Source organism: Triturus cristatus, chromosome 3_1 (assembly GCF_964204655.1).
Source record: "Triturus cristatus chromosome 3_1, aTriCri1.1, whole genome shotgun sequence".
Taxonomy (NCBI): Eukaryota; Metazoa; Chordata; class Amphibia; order Caudata; family Salamandridae; genus Triturus; species Triturus cristatus.
The window spans coordinates 1046196867-1046217679 of record NC_140583.1 but is presented as its reverse complement, the minus strand read 5'-3'; the positions used below and the strand labels follow the sequence as shown (position 1 = coordinate 1046217679).

At 43.7% G+C, this 20813-nt stretch overlaps 1 protein-coding gene across 4 annotated transcripts in view; it reads left to right on the top strand.

Moving 5' to 3' along the window:
• The window catches only part of FDXACB1 (ferredoxin-fold anticodon binding domain containing 1), a 132172-nt gene that overhangs the window by 83140 nt on the left and 28219 nt on the right, over positions 1–20813 (top strand). For all 4 annotated transcript variants that reach the window (XM_085645803.1, XM_085645804.1, XM_085645805.1 and 1 more), the window contains one exon: positions 10744–10900. In XM_085645803.1, coding sequence (XP_085501929.1) covers positions 10744–10900 — 157 coding nt within the window. The remainder of the gene's footprint in view (positions 1–10743; positions 10901–20813) is intronic.

The following is a 20813-nucleotide window of genomic DNA, read 5'->3' as shown; positions in this document are numbered from 1 at the left end:
TTTTTGGCCACAAAACCGATGATAAAATTCCTCGCCGAGGCCTTAAAGGCGTCCCAGATAGTGGAAAAAGGTAGAGAAGTCGAATCATTTAAAGAGAAATAGTCGTCAAAGAAGGTAGAAAATGAAGAAGAGAATACGGGATCTAAAAGAAGAGAGTTGTTGAATCTCCACCTTCTGGGCGTATTATTTTTCGGCAAAATGTCTAAAACAATTGAGACAGGGGCATGGTCAGATAACAAGATAGGTCCTATATCAGCGAGTAAAAGCGCTTGTGCAATGTTATGGGAAACGAAAAAGTAATCCATACGTGTCTGAGAGTGATGCACCGGGGAATAAAATGTGTACTCTTTGGTGGTAGGGTTACACAGCCTCCAGCCGTCAAGAAGTTTATTCTGAGTAATAGCATGAACAAAGGACTTATGTGGTTTGTTAGGAATGAATGAGACTTTGGAGTGCCGATCAACAAAGGGGTCAAAAGTCTGATTACAGTCCCCTGCTAAAATGAAATTATCTTCCATGCAGAGGGCAATCTGCTGGGCCATTGAAGACCAAAAGGAGGAATCCCCACCAGTAGGACCATATACATTGAAGAAGGAGATTGGGACCCCCTTCAGCTGCAACTTAACATGGAGCCAACGGCCTTCTGTATCAGATTCCTTTGAAACAAATTTACAATCAAGCGACTTATGACAGAGGAACATAACCCCATTGCGTTTCCCATCCCCATTAGAATAATACATTTCCCCCACCCAGCCTCGTTTTAATTTTAAGGACTCAACCTCCGTTAGGTGAGTCTCCTGTAGAAACACAATATCAGCATTCATCCTTGCTAGGTGGGCCAACACCCTTTGACGCTTGATGGGAGAGTTTAACCCTCTAACATTCCAAGATACCAGTCTAAGCGGCATAGTAGTTTAGAAATAAATGAAGGCCAAGGATAAAAAATAGTAGTAAAATAAAACAATGAAATGCCCCAAGTAGAACATAGAAAGAAAATAAATTAAAATAAAGGAAGAATACAGTACGTCAAAAAAGGAAAGAGTTACCAAGGCTTGAGGAAAGAAGAGAGAAGAAAGGAGTAACAGAGAATGAAGATGAGTAAACTTCGACAGAAAAGCCAAGAAGTCAGAGAGAGTAGATCCGGAATGATAATGCATAGGAGAGTAATAGAAAGATAAGTATGGAACTATGAGATAAAGCACCAGTACGAGCTGAAGGAATACCACCTCAAAAGGAAAGACAAACAAACCAAAAAGAAGAACAAAACAAAGCACATGGAAAAAAAAGAATTCAATTACAGCCAAACGAAGGATCAAGAGAATAGATGGGAGAGAAATAAGCAAGTAGAAAAAAACAGAAAGGATGGGAGAACAAAAGGGAAACATACCTACATGGGGACACACCAAGCGGAGACAGGAGGGGGGTGGAACCACATGGAATGGACGATGCACCAGGGATCGGCAAAACGGGAAGCCGGAGAAGACTTTAAAAGCAGGTGAAAGGAATCTGTAGCAATGAAAAAAGAATCAATGTTAAAACGCACAAAGAGGCAAATGCCAAAAAGTGGAAAAACAATATCAAACATAATCTCAGAAGAAAAACATGACAACAATTTCTTTAAGTATACTAGCACTAAGAAACAAAGGAGCACCAAACAAATTATCAAACTTCTGGGAGGAGAAAAATGAAACATTCAGTCAACATGTCAACGAAAGAACCATTTTACACACTCAATGAGAGGAAGCAGAACCAGAAGAGTCCATATCATTAGGTTTGCATAAATTGATAAAACTTTGTAAGCGCACCGGATCTTCATACGTGGTGGTTCTGTTATTGTATGTGACTTTGAAAAGACATGGATGGAAGAGACCATATCTAGCTCCTAAGGAGCGCAAGTCGGCTCTCATATTCAGAAAAGCTTTGCGTCTGGCGGCAGTGGCTTTCGCATAATCTTGCGCAAAATACAAGGACGAGCCAGACCATGTGACTTTAGGAGAAGCTCTAACTGCTGAGAGAACCTTTAGCAGATCCGTATATTCCAGAAAGTACAAGATGACGCCTCTGGGCCGTGGCGCAGGCGTAGTATGAGCTAGAGGACGACCCAAGCGATGCGCTCGTTAAATGTTAAGGACCGTCCCTTCTGGCATGTGAAGCAATTTAGGAAGGAATGACTTGAAAAAAAGCAAGAGAGTCTGTCCCTTCAAGGCCCTCCTCCAGGCCATAAACGCGTAAGTTGTTGCGTCTGCTGCGATTCTCCAAATCCTCAACCTGTTTTTGAAGCATCGAAACTTGAGAGTGTAGATGAGAGACAGTAACACAAGTTTCTTTAAAGGATGATACATTGTGCTCAACTGATGATACTCAAGTGTCCGTTAAGACTTGTAGTTTAGTATTGGTTTCTTCCATTAATGGTCGAAGAGCCCTAATTCCCTCCAGTAGTAGCTCCAGTGACACTCGTGAGGCTGGTTTAGGTGGCGAAGGAGGGTCTTTCTTTAAGCGTTTGGTATTTGATTTCACTGATACGGTAGGGGTAGGTGAGGGCTCCATTGTCGTATCCAGGCTTTGAAAAGATGAGGTTGAAGAGTCTTCTAATTTGGAGAACTCTGAAAAAATCTTCGAATTCTTTATGAAAATGCGCTTTGGCTTGGAGAAAGAGGAAGGTGGTACCCTTGTTCTCCCCATAAAACTCTATGCACAAAAATCAGGCCAGTGTCAGTATGTCAGGAAATCGACACAAAAAGCCAGGCGCAGGACACGGATGAGCACCAGCAAAAAGGAAGAGAGGGGCCCTTGAAAAGGAAAAGCGCTCACTGGTAACCAATCACCATGCCATCTTTGAAACTCCGGCGTAGTATAAACAGGGATAAATAAGCCAGGAGCCCACACAAGCGCCAAGAGGAGGAGCAATACCGCGTATGCCACCAGTATTTAACGTATGAAGAGATTGCAGTGAATTGAGCGCTGCAGAGTCTCGTTGCGATATGCTGGTCAGCGGTAATCCTACACAGAATGTAATCTAAAGGAGCACAGCTGCAATATCCTCACATTCAAAAGACTCTTCACGAAGGTGCCAGCATACTTGATATTGAAGACATACAGATTGTCTGCATTAAAACGCCGCAATTTCACCACAGAAAAAGCTTCCAGATACCTTAAACAGTGAGGAAGTGTTGAGCAGGGTCATTTTGAAAAGGCAGATGCCATTCCGACGACAGTCTGAGGTAACGCGCGTTCGCGCGCTAAATACAAAATGGCGGCCGCGCAGGAAACGAAGCCGAGGAGGAACTCACTTTGAGAAAATTAAGGTTCCCGCGCCGCCATAAAGGTCTACAGTGAGCACACAACGCGCTCCGAACCATCAGACAGCCGTACAGATGCTCAGCCGAACAGCAGCTAAGGGCAAAACGCCGAGTCTTCCCGGCTAACCACGGAGCTTCATCCGGGCGCCGCCATTCACTCGGGCGCAAAGCCACGCCCCCCCTCTCATCACATTCTTAACCCACCTAGAAATAGTAGCTGTACTTACCGCTCTAAATGGTTTCTCATAAGAAATCAAGAGTTGATTCTCTCCATCTCTTCTATTTTCTAACACCCTATTCTCATATTCATTCAAACAATTCACCACACACAACTTTTTCTCCTCTCTAAACGTGGGATAAAATACTGAACTAGACATAGTGTTAGTTCTGCTATACATTTCAAAATAAATACCGTCTGGACCCACTGACTTCTTGTCTACTTCTAATGCTTTCACATCCGAAACCCTTTTACAAGAGATCAAACACAACAAACATGCCAATTTCTCTGATAATCTTTTAACATCCAAATATTTATTACCTGGCCACTGCAAGAATAAAGACAACATAGAATTAACATCGCATAGAACTCTATAACGTGGCTTAGGTGGTCTTCTAATCCTCATGCTTTTAAGAATTCTACATATCATAACATTTCTCCCTAAACTACTTCTATCTATCTGCGAATGACCTGCTGAGATTGCAGACCTATAACAATTTAAGGTCCTAAATTCCAATGCTTCATGAAATTTCTCCATTAAAAAAAATTACCACCTCCACTACAGGAGCCTCCATGGGATCCAGACCCCTTGGCAAGCACCAACTAGAACATATTCTCCAAATTCCTTTGTATCTATTCCTTGATCCTGGAGCCCATGACTCTTCCAATAATTCTGCAACCTTCTTCGAAAGCTCTTTGACTCGGAAAGATCTCTTGACACTTTCCATGCAAGTAGGTTCAAAAGCACGCTCAAAACCAAAGGATGTTCTTCCTCTGCATTTCCAACTAGACCCAATCTCGCTGGCATCAACATAGGTTCTGCACAAGCTAGCTCCATTACTGATGGAAACCATACCTGTGACATCCAAAAGGGTGTCACTAAAACTATTTGACTCTTCTCCTGTCTCACCTTCAATAACACTCTCTGAATCATCACAAGAGGTGGAAATGCATATCCCTTCCTTCCTTTCCACACCTGTTGAAATGTAACCACTGCACTCGCACATGGGTCCGCTTTCAAACTGTAATAATACTTCACCTGAAAATTCAGCCGACTTGCAAAGAGATCCACTTCCAAGGGGCCCCATATTCTGTTTATCTTCACAAAACAAACCTTGTCCAATTTCCAGTCTCTGTAATCTTTCAAATTCCTTGAATTCCAATCTGCACTCACATTCAACTTCCCTGCCAAGTATTCTGCTCTCACATCTACCTTGTGCTCCAAGCAAAAATTCCAAGTCTTTTGCTAATTCTGCCAAATTCTTTGATTTCGTACCTCCCAACTTGTTTACGTAAGTCACCGCTGACACATTGTCCATCCTCATCAAACATGCTTCCCAACCTGTCAAGCTCGCATCTGACTCTATCATATAATCTGGTGTCACTCTGAAAATCGCTCTCCCATTCCATGCTTCCATATTGTCTAACCACCATCCAAGTTCCTCCTTTGTATCCGTATCCCAAGCAACCTTGTCTCCATACCATAAACCTTTTCTTAATGTATTCCCTTTCAACCTCTGCAATGCTCAATAATGTAGCAGACCAGGACAAGACGCTAGAATTGAAGAAAACAAGAGAACTATTATTATTGCCAAAAGTTATTAAATCTTTCTTCAAACTTTGCTTTATTTCCCTTTTTATCTTTTTCATCTTCTTTTCTGGCAGTTTCAACTGACATACCCTCGTATCCACCTGAAATCCTAAGAAATCTAGGTTCTGAGTAGGTTCCATGTTCAAAATGAAACCTAACCTAATTTCTCGACCACCTTCTGCACATTTACTATCAACTCCTCCCAACACTGAGTTAATATCAGAATGTCATCTAAATAAATAATCATTCTTATTCCTCTCTGACGAGAATATGCAAATATTACTCGCATGACCTTTGTGAAACACCAAGGTGCTGACAAAAGTCCAACAAGGTTTTCCCTCCATTTTGGAATGTCGGTGAACCAGGAAACTGTTTATCTCCCTTAAATTTATCACAGGGCGCCAACCTTTCTCCTTTTTCTCCACTATAAAAAGATTGCTTACAAAACATTTTTCCCATTCCTCTGTTTCTTTTTTTGCATTCTCCCCAATCATAGAAACAGTCTCCTGATCTACAATTTTTTCTTGTTCTTTTGACATTTTTATTTCCTTTTGTTCTCTCTTTTGAAAAGGATTCCTCACAAAATGTATCACAAATCCTTAAACTGTTTCCAACACCCAAGGATCTCTTGTAACTCTTTTCCATTCCTCCTTGAAATACTTTAAACGACCTCCTACTTTTTTCCGGGAAGAACCAAAAATAGTCCCCATACTCACCTTGTCCTCCATTATTTGTTTATCCAAATCCTCTTGAATATCTAATGCCTCGTCCTGACCTTCCTCTACTTGGAAAGAATCCTGTATTTTGTCCGTATCCTCTACTTCTGCTTTGCCATCCATATTGGTAATTGTTTGCCACACCATACTGTGACCTCTGCATTCCTCAGCCAGTAAAGGGTCCCCTTGTACTGGCCCTTCCAAAAACACCAAACATTTTGCGCATATTTCCCTGTGGTTTATCCAAAGCTGTGAAGGTCCCTACATACTTCCCTATTCCTTTAACTTAACCTTCACCAAACAATAAACCTTTATTATCTTCAATTTCCTCCTTTTGTGCTAAATCTCCTAAATTTGGATTAATTTTCATTAATATAGCTTTCCTCCTTTCATGTATTAATCCTGCGTTCGCATTTCCCAAAAGCACAAACGCCCTCTGGCTCCAACCTCTCAATAATTCAACATTAATTTGCTCCTCATTAGCGTAAGCATCTTCTGCCATATCTAGTATTCTTCCCAAAGGACCCACAACATCCAATAATTTATTCTGTCAAATATTTTAAATTACCTCTCAAGACCTTTCCTTGGCTCTCTTCCAAACCTAAATAAAAAACTTATAAGGTCTGGGTCTAAATTAGGTGTTGCACAAACTTTCTCCTCTATTCTCGGTCTTCAACATTCTGCCCTCATAATCCTACGCATTTCCCGGTCCAAAGGCTTCTTAAACCATGTCTTAATAAGCTTTGCCACATTATCCATTGGTAACCACTCACTGCTTCTTGTATGTTTCAGATTTACAGGATCTATCACACTCTCGTTATTTTCTTCTACTTCCATTTCCTCAAATTCCTCGTAACTATCATCTTCCTGTAAATCTAGGATGTATTCATCCATATTCTCGTCCTCTTTACCAGACATTAAATTTTGGATCTCATCCTCATAATCTTCCTCCGCTTGTGTGCCGCTAAGGACATCCCCTCTTTGTATGCGGCTAAGGACACCTTTTCCTTTTGTGCCGCTAAGGACACCTTTCTTAGTGGTTGATTTATAACCCACTTTTTATCTTTTATAATATCCACTTCTTCTATATGTCTGTTTTTTTCCGTTTTCTTTCTACCAACTTCTGAACTCATTCCTTCTCCTTCAGACAAAGAATAAAATTCCTCTCCAGATTCATTCTCCTTTCTTTTCCTATTCATAATAAAGTCCTCCATAGTTTCTTTCACCTGTTTTTTCATCTCAAATTCAATCAATTTCTTAATCAACTCCTCATTTACTTTATTATTTATTTCAAATGCATTATTTAATTCTCTTTCCATTCTTCTTTCACTCTCCATGAAATAACACTTCTTTTTCTTCTTCAAATATATTTAAACTCTCTACTCCTAACTTCCTGAAAATATCTCAATTAATAAATCAATTTATGATTAAATTCTTCCGAATTAAATAAGAAAAACCTCTTAAAATTCACTCCGATTCATCTGCCAACTTCCTTCAAAGCTGATTACACTCTGCGCACTCCGAAGATCGTTAAACCGTCTTCGCGCTAACATTAATACTATTTTTTTCATGAATCCAGACCCAATCCAAAATGGCCGCTCTATACGTCTGCACGTATTACAAAAGAACATATGCACGTACATTAAAGAAACTTCATTCGCTGCCTCACGCGATCAACTACGGCTGCCCAAATAATGCAAACAACAACTATGGCAACCATCTCACGTTCAGCTCTCGCGGAGTGTAACTTCAAAACATAACATTCCGTCTTCTTCAGCTTACCACGATAAACCTTGCGCTTCTAATTACCAAGGTAACAAACTCGCTCGTGCTTGTGTTCATTTCAAACTGTAACATCTTCTTAAGTTACCAAACATTTAAAAACTTTCCCCAAAAACTAAATATTTCCTTCATTTTCTAAACATAAACTATTTTTCGATCTACTTATTTCACCTAGCTTAAATATATATTTCTCTATTATTTTAAAAACACAATCCTAATATAAATAACAACATATTATTATAAGAGTATGCTTCCCGAAATTAGAAGCTAACTCAAGTAAAAAAACAATCTATTAAACTCAAAATATCTATTTAATTCTTATCAAATAAACCTTTACTAAGCTACAAAAAAGACTGACCTATCTGTTTCAGAAGCAGCAATTAAAAGAGGAAGAATGTTGGAGTTTGCAGTATCTATGGACTTCTGTGGTCCAGATCTAGAGTTGTTTGTTTATTGAAGTTCTTTAAAGTGCTGCAGGAGTGGCAATAAAAGATGTTATGCAGAATGGTAGCCTCTGGTCTTGTAATTAAATCTCCAGACATCACAAAGAGCCAATGATTCTGCCCAATGAACAAGGGCCTCTATCCTACTTAGGTTGATTGCTCTTTGGAGTCAGTTTCTAAGTGCCTCAAATTATAAAACACTCCTTCTACAAAAATCAGACCATTAGGAACTGCCAAAATTACACTTGTCAGCTGCGTCAACATGCTTTAATTAATTGTTGTGTGTGGGGGGGGGGAACATAGATACTCTCATTCGAGCACTCCTTTCCATTGTTCCCGTTACCAGGATAAATCTTCCCAGACTTTGTCCGAGACCACCAAAGGAAATTATTTGTGGATCAGTGTCACCACTTCTCTGGAGCCTCGAGTAAAGCCTGTGTGATGTACCCTGTTAAAGCTGTAGCGGTCCAGAAAGTTACATCTGTTGCCCATTCGCTGGGCTTGTTGCAATATCTCCCCAACACCTCCTTAACCTGATCATTAAGCCCATTAAAGTTCCAGGAAATGAAACTGTTCATTGATGCCATTGCATTGTGTTGTGGTAGGGTGTGGTAATGGAGCTTTATACCTGTGGATGGTGGAGCGTTTGGGCTGCAGTGTGGTGAGCAAAACGAAAACCTCTGTACCCAACACCCTCCTCAACTCTTCTAAATTTGAAGTGTCTGTGCCCTCATTACTAACTTAGAAAGAAGTTTATTCTGAATATTTGTTGCTCCTTAATGTCTCAATCCTTTTATGTGTGTTTTCTCCTTTGCTTTATTTCTTTAGGTGCACTGTTTGTAAGGGCATTTAAGAAATGGGGGGGAATCTGTTTTTGAGGCAGGTGCTGGCTATTCCTGTTAGAACCCCCTGATTCCCCTAAGGTTTGATGCTGGCCTCAGACCAATCTCGGAGCAGGCGGCTATTAGACCTCTATTTGTTTGAAGGAGAAGTTGGGTTACTCCTGAATTGATACATTATCTTAAAGGCCTCAAGGAAATCCTTAGGTATTGTGCTGCTGCAGATCTCCCCCGGATGAGATATGTTGGAAAAATATTTCCTGAACTGGATTTTAAAAAACTGGCGAAAGACCCCAGGGGTATTTGCTGTACCATTTTAGTGATTGAATTGAAATCACTGTTTATATCTTATCGGCTTAATAAGCTTCTAACTTCAACAGCATTGGGCACATTAACAGGAGCGTTTTTAATGACAAAGCATTTTCACTGTGCAGAGCCCCTTCTAGTTGATATTGAACCAATTCTGGCCAGGAAACTGTACATCCTATTTAGATACGGTACTCAACCACTATGCATCCTTACTTCAAGATGAGTGAAGTCACCAGACCTCGCTGCTATGGGCTGCCCATCTTGTGGACATGCATGAGAATCTGTAGCCCATATGTTGTTTTTCTGTCCTGCTTACACAGGGTGAGGGTAGGTGGATAATTCCAATCTGCAGGTGTCTAGGTGTCAGAAGGCACATGGAGACGTGCAGAATTCTTCAGACTGACTTGTCGGCCTCTATGTTCTTCGCAGTATCAAGGTTCTTAATGAGTATGTGGCTTGTACGGAAAAAAAGGGAGTAGTTACCCAATCTGATTAACTAGGAATCCTATGGTGTACAGTTAATAATAACTATCTGTTTTTAAGATTTTAAAGTATGTTTTTATCTCAAGAAATTGTGTAAAATTATATTATTGTTTTTACATATTTATTATTTTAAGAACATGAACACAAACGTATTTATGTTTCTATTTGTATGTCTCTTTTATGGTATTTTGTTACCGAAATAAAGAGTGTTGAACTGTAAGGGCATTTGTCTCAAAACACATGATCGCTATCTACCTTGATATGTGCTAATTTGGCCAGTGATGTCAGAGCAGGGCATTTTTTTCTTCTGTCTCTACATTCACAATTCCTACCTGTTTGGAAAAAACTTGGCCATCTTATTAAGTACTGCAGGCTGGCCGCGTTATGCAGATTGTCGCACTGAGTTACATTATAACAAGAGATAATTGAATAGACAGTCTAAGATTTTCACGTTACAAATAAAGAAAAGATTCAAGTTGTTAGACAGACTATAGTGACAATCAGTTGGTCAGCCATTTTAGAAGCAAGTGCCTGGGTAAATTGGATACTCTTGAAGAGCATGCAGAACAGTTTGGAGTTTTGAGGCTGAATATTAAGGTTTAGGTTAATTATGAATCACACCTTTTCATAGACATAATAATCCAGTGGACAGTTAACAGGGCTGGAGAGTGAAGGTCAGATCTTGCTTAAAGTACTCAAAGACTAGTTCATCAGTAATTGTCTGGCCGGCAGAGCATTGCAGAGTGGAAGACAATATCTGGCATTCCTAAGTGCAGCAATGTAAGACATTCTCCATAGTACATCTGGATTAGGACTTTGGTAAGTATATTCCAGTGCTCGGAAGATCTTTGTAAGCAGTTTGAAATAACATATTATTTACCACAAGGCTGCTGTGCATCTCAATATAGATTAAGAGCAGGAAATAGCCTTTTACAAAAATTCACTCAAAAGTAGTCCTTATTTCAGAAAAAATTTCCTTTAAATGCATTTTATAAACAATTGGGAATAGCCCTGTATGCAAAAGCAGTATGCTAAAATAACAATGGTATGGTGGTCTTTTTCAGGTGCCCAAGTATACTTCGAGGTGGACTGCACCAAGCTTAAGGATTTTTTTGCCACTGCCAAGAGTCGATTTGATCAAATTGTTTTCAACTTTCCACACTGTGGGAAAAAGACTGGTGTGAGAAAAAATAGAGAACTTCTTGATAAGTTTTTCAGAAGGTGAGTAGTGAAACAGATGAGGAAAGGCAATGTAAATCTTTGGAAAAATATTTCAAAATTAGCGAAACTGTTTTGTGCACCAAAAATGTAAATGCACAGGAAAACCTCTTGAATGCCCCATTTCTTATAAAAAAGAATTAGAACCAAATAAAATTGCACTGTTTTTATTTTACATACTCGCATCGTCCTTCTCTTCTGGAAAGGGAGCTAATAATGTAGAGAGGCTTGTGCATCTCTTCTTAACCGCCCATTGAGCCTCCTGAGGTCACTGTATATGATAAACTGCCTTGATTGGTCCCTCCACCTGGGTCTCGGCACCTTGACATACCTTTCGTCAAATACACTTGCCTGTTAGCTCCTCTAAGAACACACGTTTGCTACATTCATTCAATCATAGGGGATAAATGGAAGCTGGGCGGTAAGTGATTCAGGTGGGTGGCTTCCTCACAGACTTGCTGTTTGGATGATTCCTGACCTTCTTCTCCCCTTAGTGCAGTGTGCATCTCCGCTGACCTCACACTACAATAAATTAGTGCCTTTGTTGCTGAAGTTTTGGCAGCCTAAATTGTTAGTGCCACAGTAGCTTGGCCAACTAGACCTCAACATTCCACCTTCCTGGTGCTTTGGCTCACCTTCTCAGTCTGGAAAGTAAGGTATATCATGTGGAAAATGTTCATAAACTGTGAAAGATTTTAATATCTGCAGTTAATTTGGATATCTTTGTTTTGGTGGATCCTTGCTGATGAACAGGTCGTTTTTTTCTAAAAAGAACGAAAGGCTGTTCTACCAGTTTAGCACCAGTGAGTACCCAAGGCAATCATTCAATCAACTTCTCACTCAGTTGTTTCGACTGCCAGCCTACTCATGTTCTAACAATCAACGCCATTTGATTAATGTACTAGTCGAACACTATAAAGATGATGCAGTCAGCATTTTACATACCTTTACACATTAACACTCACCCTTGTGTACTGGACAGTTTCTTACAATAAATGAAATATTTCACCTATGCCATACCTTTGTTTTAATGCAGAGAGGTGTATTCCTCTGGTGTTTGGATAATTTGCAAGTTTCTGTTTTAATATGAATCCAAATAAGTTTATATTATATCAGAAAGGCAAAAGCAGCCCTGTTTGTGTTCAGTGTTCTTGGATTTATGCTGAGTTGCATTTTATGTTGAGTAATCCTACAAGATCTGAATGTGTTTACATAAATTTCCTATCCCTAAGTTGGCAAAAGTATGAAAACAATCAATCATTTGCATTGTTATATTTATAAAAACCTTATGTGTTGTTATTTCAGACTGTTCTTTAGAACACTGTTCTGTTACGGTTTTGTTTTGTGTTTTATGTTTGTGGTATATATAGAAACACATAGATTTTCTTCATTATTATTGTTTGATACTGCACCACCCATGCCCAGGGTGGTAGGTATCAGTGGCTGATCTGTGTTTTCTTAAGAGTATAAATAACAAATACAAATGGTTTCATAAAATATTGTTTCTGATGAATACTTCTACATGCAGATTCCTCACCTCTTGAATCCCCTTCAGGCCCCAGAATGGATCCAGAATATTGAAATGGTTCTACTGTGCCCTAAGGTGGTGCCGAAAGGTAGCGCCTCGGGATAGACTATGTTCCAGTCCCAGCGCCAGATATGACATTATAGAGCCCTATTAGACACCACCCAGCACACTGCCTTCAATGCCCTTCCCACTCCTTTTGACGCAGATTGGGAGGTGCTCTCCACAAATGTTTTTGCTTAACAACTTTATTTTTCAGCAACATTAACATTGATATATTTCCCACAAATATCAGGCTTTAAGAGATGCCATTTCTTCAGCAACCTGATGTTGAGCTTTGCTACACACAATGTATGTCTCCGGAGTCTGTGGCTCAAACGCAACTGCAAGTTGTATGAAAAATATGCATGCATGTGTTACAATGCCATCAAGGAACCAAAGGCAAAACCCTTCATGGTAAAAGCTCGAGATGAACGCAATAGAGGCATTCTCATTCCAGATACTGGTCCCCTACTGGCTTGCATTTGAGAAGTAAATCCTTAAAGCGGGCTCTTCCCTAGGGATAAGAAAAATTCTTCAAGAACAAGTTGAAGAACACCAGTAGAGGGACTCTTCAACCTCTTGGTGTCGCTCCCACTCTAGAGATTGAGCTGCCAGTCGGTGGATTCATTCACAAACTCTAGCCTCGAATTCAGAGAGGAATTTGGTGGCGATTCCATCCGTGCTGCATTTGGAGCTGGAGCCACCTGGTTCTCTTTGGGAATACCCAGCCTCTGGCACTGACTGTGCAGATACTTTTTTTCTTTTTCTTTTTTTAAACCTTTATAGAACATTTTGCATTTTACAGACAACATTTGGCAGACACTGCAGCACATACTGCAATCATGAAACAGCTGACAATTCGTAAGATGTACTCCAAAATATACATCACAGTACGACTTGCCAAGGAAAATAGAGCATGTAACAATGAGAGTGTACAAGATTGGTGGACCATGGAAGAGCTTTCTCAATTGGCACAACCGCAGCAGGCTCCACTTCAGTGGCATACGGTGTTAGTGAGAATAGGATCCTCGAGGGGCTCATCAGTGTTGGCTAATCTGTGAAAAAAAGATATGAGGGGGGCCCCATATATCCGGCTTGCAGCCGGCATTAAGTCCCAGAATTCACCGAGGAGTGTCTGGCAGTGAGCTGCATCTGTTAGCCAGTGTTTAACCTGCGGCTCCGGCCTCCGGCAACAGTGGACTACTACCCGTCTCTTGGCAAGTACCAGCAGCATCGGAACAAGCTTGTGATTGTCATCCGAAATGTCTCTGACATGCCCCAGGAGGCACACTAGAGAGTCCGGATCAATGCCCTCCTGAGTGATATCACTGATTACGGAGCATACTTCGGCCCAGAAATCCGTTACCTTGGGACACATCCAAGCCAAATGCGCGAAGTTCGCCCCAAGAGTGGAACATCGCACCACCACCAGGCCCATCCTATTCAGAGTGGCGGGGGTGTGGTACAACCCGTGCATGTATTTAAAGTGAACGAGCCTAAGGCGGTAGTTGGGAGAGAGACATTTCGTTTGGTTGCAGCAGTACTGTAATTGTGTAAGAGAGAGGTCTCCGGCCAGGTCTCTGCTCCACGCATTTCGGGCGCGCTCAGTGTCAGTGTGAGATGCAGCCAGTGAGAGCGCATAGAGTCTAGTAACTATCTTGCGCGGGGATGCAGAGGAGGGTAGGTGTTCAAGCGCAGCGTTGGGCTGGGGGGGCGAGCGTAAAGGCCAAGTTGTCATTTTTGCAGGTGGCCCAGATCGGGTAATAGAGCAGTTTCTCTAATGGTGCAGCATCTGCTGGCAGTGTAATTAGGGTCGATGTTGGCATAAGTGTGTATACCAAGGCAGGCTGCTCGACGAGCCATGCCGCTGTCTGTAGCGGGGGGAATGCAGGGTTATGTGTGAGCTGAATTGAGGGTGCGAACAATGTTTGCGAGCCAGAGTGTTTACGTAGGCTGTCTCAGGCCCAGCGCATGCACTCCACTGTGTCTATCTCATCCCGGGGGCTTTTATACGGTAGGAATAGCGCTGTTTGCAGTGGCCAAGGGGATGCCAGGTCCGCCTCGACATTATTATTAAATTATTACATTAAATTTATATTGCGCACAGCTACCCTGACAGGGTTTCCCGGCGCAGGCATGTCCACTACTGCAGACTAAGTAAACAGAGCTAATCACTGAGAGAAGAGCCAGGTCTTAAGATCTCGACGAAACCTGAGATAGGAGGATTTGTGTTTCATAAAGTTTGGGAGGGAATTCCAAAGTTTAGGCCCAAGACATGCAAAAGAGCGACCACCCATTCTAGTTAGTTTAAATCTGGGTAATACCAGATTGCCTAGAGTGGAAGAACGAAGGGACCGAGGAGGAACATATGGACGGATAAGTTCCTGCAAATAAGCAGGGGCAGTCCCTTGCTTAATTCTGAAAACATAACACAAGGTCTTGAATTTAATGCGGCTTTCCATGAGGAGCCAGTGCAGATTCCAAAGAAAAGGAGAGATGGAAGTTTTCCTTGGGACGTGGCATTAAAGGCGAGCTGCGGAATTCTGGACCACCTGGAGCTTGTTCAAAAGCTCCTGACTGCCACCCAGGTAAAGTATATTACCGTAGTCCAAGCGAGAAGTGACAAGTGCCTGGACCACCATTTTTTGTGTGGAGTCAGGGAGCATCCAGATGATCTTCCGCAGCCACCTTAAGATGGTAAAACAGGTGGCGGCAACGCTGACCGCCTGTTGCCGCATTGAAAGATGGTTGTCAATGATGAACCCAAGATTGCGGACCTGGGTAACAGGCTGGGGGAAAGAACCCATTTCCTGGGGCCAATGATGAGGGCCCCAAAGATGTTTATGTTTACCCAAGATGACAACCTCGATCTTGTCACCGTTTATATTTCAAGAAATTGACATGTGGCTGGATCAGTATTGAGTGAATCCAGAAGTGGAGGAAGCTGGCTTGGGCACATAGAGTCGGAGGTCAGGGGCACCCATTCCTCCCCTCGCCAGGAGTAGTGTTAGGACATCATAGGCAATGCAGGGCTGCGGTACTGCCCAGACCAGGGTAAACATTTTGGATTTCAGTTTTTTTGACAAATTGTGATGAGTGGAATAGGGATGTTCAGAAACAAGTACAAGAACTTGGGAAGCACAACCATTTTTGCGATGGCAGTGCGCCCTGCCAGCGAAAGGGGACTTTTTTGCCACGTTTGTATCCTGGTCTCCAGCCACTCCATTGCTCTCCCTAAGTTGGATCTCCACAACTCGTCAGCCAGATGCCCAGATATCTAGTAGGACCTGTGGCCCAGATAAATGGATATTCAGTGGGGAACAGATGTGTGGTGTCCGTAAGTGGGAACAAGACGGACTTGCCCCAATTAATCTGCATTCCGGATAGGCAGCCAAAGCGGATAACCTCCCTGGTCATGGGGGCCAGGTACTCTTGCGGCTCTCGGATGTAAATCGTGATGTCGTCGGCATACATAGACGTGGCCAGATCACAGGACGTGAAACCACTGCCTCGCTGAGTATGGTGCAAATAACATGGGGGATAGCCCAGTCTGGTGCCCCTCGTGATTGCTATGGGTTCAATCACCTGCCCATTGACCCTGAAGCATGCCGTTGGGGATGTATAGAGAAGCTGAATTTTCCAGACGAAGTCAGGACTAAACCCCAGGCGCGGTAAGAGGTAGAATAGGAAAGGCCATTCAAGCGTATCGAAAGCCTTGGTCGCGTCCAGGAGGGCGGCCACAACAGGCAGAGAAGGGTTTATCTGGTGGAGAACCGAGAATATGGTGCGCAGATTATGTGAGGTGGCGCGATCCGGGATGAATCCCGATTTGTAGTGTAGTTCCTATATCCCTGATAGGCTCTGCGCATTGGAATAATATACACTATAGATTTAACATAGGACTGAGGTCAGTATGTCTCTATCGAGTACATTAAACTTAATTACTTGTGTGTGCCACTAACTCAGAGGTCACTAGAAACTTCTTGAAAAAACAAGAAGGGATTAGTTTCTGACAACCACATAAACATGACAACTTTGTTTCCCTTGGAGTCGGAACAATCTCAGAACCGTGGAAACAATAGATAACAGTTTCACTCAGTCAATCGTGCATGCTTCGTTTCTACAGAGTTGCATAGAAATAGAGATTGGCGTTTCAATAAAAAGGGTTTATTGAACAGTCTTATTTCTCGTGCAAGAGATATGAACTACTACAATCGTAAGACAGGCTGCGAAGTACAATATGTACAGAGTTAGCAGTAAGATAAAATAATACTGCAATAGCATGGTTTGTAGCTATGACATATATTAATAAAAATACATACATAAATAACACAGGCTAAAATGTGAATACTCATCTGATGCTTCTAAATTGTTCTACCCCAGTGTACCTAATCTAAGTGTAGTACGAGGTAAGAAGTAGGTGCTGTTTTCTAAACTATAGCTAGCTATAGTTTAGTTTTGCCAAGAGTTGCCAAACGTTTCTCTAAGTTCTAGTCTGCTCCATACCTTAGAATGTGCGAGGTTGGAATCTCTTTCCGGGACTCGATAATAAACACCTCGCAAGGGGAATCAGAAACACTGGAGCTGGATTCTCTGCAAGGAGGATGACAGCGTCTGGTCAGTGCATCAGGCTGGAACTCGATCTCCTTCCGAACTTGCCGTGGCGAACTGCAAGTAGGCAGTCGAACTGGACCGTACCGGAACCGTGGTTTGCCAGGGCAAGTGCAGGTATATTTATACCTTGAAGGTGTTTAGGAATGCCTGTATTGACATAAAAGTCAGGCATCGGAACGTCATGAATGAACCCCTAAGGAATAGATGTTCATGCATACTAAATGAGCTCTTGGAGAAATCCATATCCAAGCAAGGGAAATTCCTAAAGGCTTAAGAGTCTGGTTTTTCAGGAACTTGTTGTGACGTGGATTGACGGATGTAGGAGACCATGCCTGTATTTGGTTAGCATGGACAATGCCTAAATAAGGGCTGGATTTTCTATGCCTAAATAAGGGCAATATGAATTGTACCTATATAAGGACATAAATCGGGAAACCTATATACAGAATCTAAATCTACACACAATAGATTGGTTGGGGCGGGCAATTAAGGGCATCAAAGGGAGGAGGCGTTTGGCCAGGAGTTTAGCGTAAATTTTATTATCGGTGTTAATTAAAGATAATGGACGACAAGAATCGCAGCTCTCGGGGGGGGGGGGGTATATCTGGCTTTAACAAGAGAGTTATCATGGCGTCACGGAGAGATGGGGGGAGCCTGCCCAATTCCAGGCCCTCATTATACATCTCAGCCAAGTGTGGGACGAGGAGAGGTGCGTACTGTTTATAGAATGCAGGGGTGAGCCCATCTGAGCCTAGGGCCTTGTCGCTTGGGAGACATGATATGACCTTTGAGATGTCTTAATATGTGAATGGTTCCTCCAGATATTCCTGGTGCCTGCTGCTGAGCCATAACAGCTCTATAGAATCGAAGTATTAATCAAGGGATTCCCTAGGGGCGGCTCCCCCGCGGTATATAAGTGTGAGTAGAAGGAAGAGAGCCTCTCCATAATATGTGAGGGGGAGGTAGTTCGTCCAGCTGTCTCGTCGAAGAGTGGCGATCCAGAGTTTTGATGTCCCTTTCCAGATGCTCAAGAGTGCCTCTAATAGATTTTAACACCCCGGACTGCTTTGCGATGCTTCCCCCCCCCCCCCCCCTCCCCCCCCCGATTACGACCTTGAAGGCCTCCTAGAGCATTGAGGATGACTCAACGGACCCGGTGTTGCGCTCAAAGCATTCAGTAATGACACTTTAATCAGCTCCAGTGCCCTGTCCATTTGGAGCATCTTTTGCTTATCACCAGTCATTGTATTCTCCACATCAGACTCCCCCCGCCTCCAGCTGTGCGAGTTGCGTGTCATGCGTATCCTCCCTGGTCTTCACGCTATCTAGGCGGGCAGACAATTTGTCGAGCTTAGTAGCAATGACGCCAATGCTGGCCTTGACTTTCAACAGCAGTGCCTTCTGGTCATCGTCCCGCGTTGCACCGTGTTCAGTCTGGGTAGCCAAATCGCCTGTCTCTGGGGCAGACCCCTCCTGGCGAGTCTGCCTACGGTTTTCAAATGCGAATTTAGTTTGTTTGGCGTCTACCTTGCCCATTCTGCTCAAGGGGCTGGAGGACAAAGATCCACGAACAATTCACCTGATTCCCTGGGGGCTGGCAGGGTCACACCAGAGGCGCAGAGAAGCAGGAAAACAAAAGTCGGTGCCTGGCGGGCCTTTCTGTAGTGCAGATGGGGGGCTCCAACAGCAAAATCGGCGCAAGCAGTGAGTTCGTCTGCAACCGTGGATCGGGAAGAGCGGCAGGCCCCAACACCTCCAGCAGGCACACTCGAGTCATAGCTCGTCGCCTCCCCAGAGCAGTGCTACATCAGGTATCCCGTACAGGTAGCGCCTTACCAACTGACAACAGCAGTGGGCTGCGTGGTGATTCGATGAAACAAAAGCAGGATCCTAGTCAGGCCACAGTCATTAGCACCAACAGCTTGTGTCCTCCGCGCACAGGCGCAGACACACCTTCGGCGCGATCCAGGCAGCCTGCGACAGGGGGCCCAGTCCAAGGGGTCGCACAGCAGGTACACCTGTTTATTGAGGGGGGAGGGTTACGGAGCTCTCAGTTTGTCACAGGGGTGCTCCCTCCAAGATCAATGCCTGTCCTGGGCCGCACGGTCTTGCTTTCTGCAGCGGAGCACTCTACTGCAGTAATGCGACTCCGTTCCAGCCCCCACCCTCTGCCGGCACTTGGAGGCTTGTGAGCTGGCCTCGGGATCGGGGTTGCGAGGGCAGTCGCACAGCGAAGGCGAGTCGGGAGGAGATGCGAGGAGGGCGCAGCGCTCCCGTCGCGGGGCCCAGTGTGTTCAGGGAGCGGCTGCCGCCAACCGCTAGGAGGCTGGACCCCCTGCCATAGTCGCGCACTGTCCCTGGCCCCACGGTATGGCACCCACGCTGCCACTGGCTGCCTCCTGCCACGTCCGCCCCACTTACTTGGTGCTTCTGACGGGGATATCACCCCTGTATGGCAGCAGCCGATGCCCCAGGCTCAGTCAAGGTGGCGCAATCCACAGTGGTGCCACTCTGCCACAGGGCCCGCTGCTCGGCTACGCGCAGGCCCCAGCCACGCACAGGGTGTCCTTTCTCGCTGCCAATGTGCAGTGGCTCGGAGATAAAGCGATCAGCGCATTATCCAGGATGCGGGTGCCACAAATCGCAATGTTAGCACCGTCAAAGCCCCACAGGTCCACAGGATTATGCCGGATGATTAGCTTGGCCGGCAGAGCCCACTCAGAGTGCGGCTATCTTGCAGCCTGCTAAGCCACGCCCCCTAGCTGCCTACAGTTCTAATCGACTGTGCAGATTAAGCTCTCCACCCAGGCGATGCTGGTACAATTCTGCTCTGCTCCACTCCATCTCCCTTTGTTGTGCATTCGGGTCCCAAGAAGCTTATGTGCTGCTTGACCCTACTCCACAGCCACCTTCTGTCAACGCACTGGCAGACCCTCTTCCTCCACTGAAGGTGTTGTCTTTTGCCCTTCCTCCGGCACTGTCCTTTATGCCACCAGCACTGACTGCTCCATAGTTAATGAAACTTTCTGAAGACAAAGGCAATTTTGATTGGAATTTGACTTATATCTCCTCCATTGATGATGAGAACAGACCTTAGCCTTGTAATGAAAATTATGAATAGGCTTGGGGATCTTTTTGTCATGGAATCAAACCCCATTCTGTCGCTCACCACGACAAAGATGACAGCATTGAGGCTGGCTGTCTTCTTCATTCAATGTTATGGATATTTGTGACTGCCTGGTCCTCAATACCTCCGCTGAGGTGGATCTGGTTTGTCTGTCATGGCCTCCCACTGAGCCTCACTCAGTGCTGTCCTACACAAGGCTGTGAAAGTTCTTGAACTGCCATTAACTTTGGAATAGGAAAAGACCAACCTCTTCACAGACATTTGAGCCCACATTTTCAAACCTTGCTCTCCTTCAACAAGTTATTGATGTCCCACCTCTTGGTTGAATGGAGCAAACAAATTTCTTCTCCCAAAGTGAACTTCTAAGTCGCTTGCCTCCATCCCATCACCCAGCATCTGGGAACCCCTATTTCTTGATGCTCATCCCCTGAGAGCTTTCCTCTAAACAGAACGGTGACTGTTTTTCCCTCTACCCCTCCAGATAGAGAGTTAAAGAGAACTGAGGTTAAAGGTAAGGTTTTTTTCCCACTCCTTGTGGGAGATTGTGCAAATGGTAATTCCAAACCTAGCCAACCCCCTTTCGTGACCATTTTGTGGAAGTTATTCTC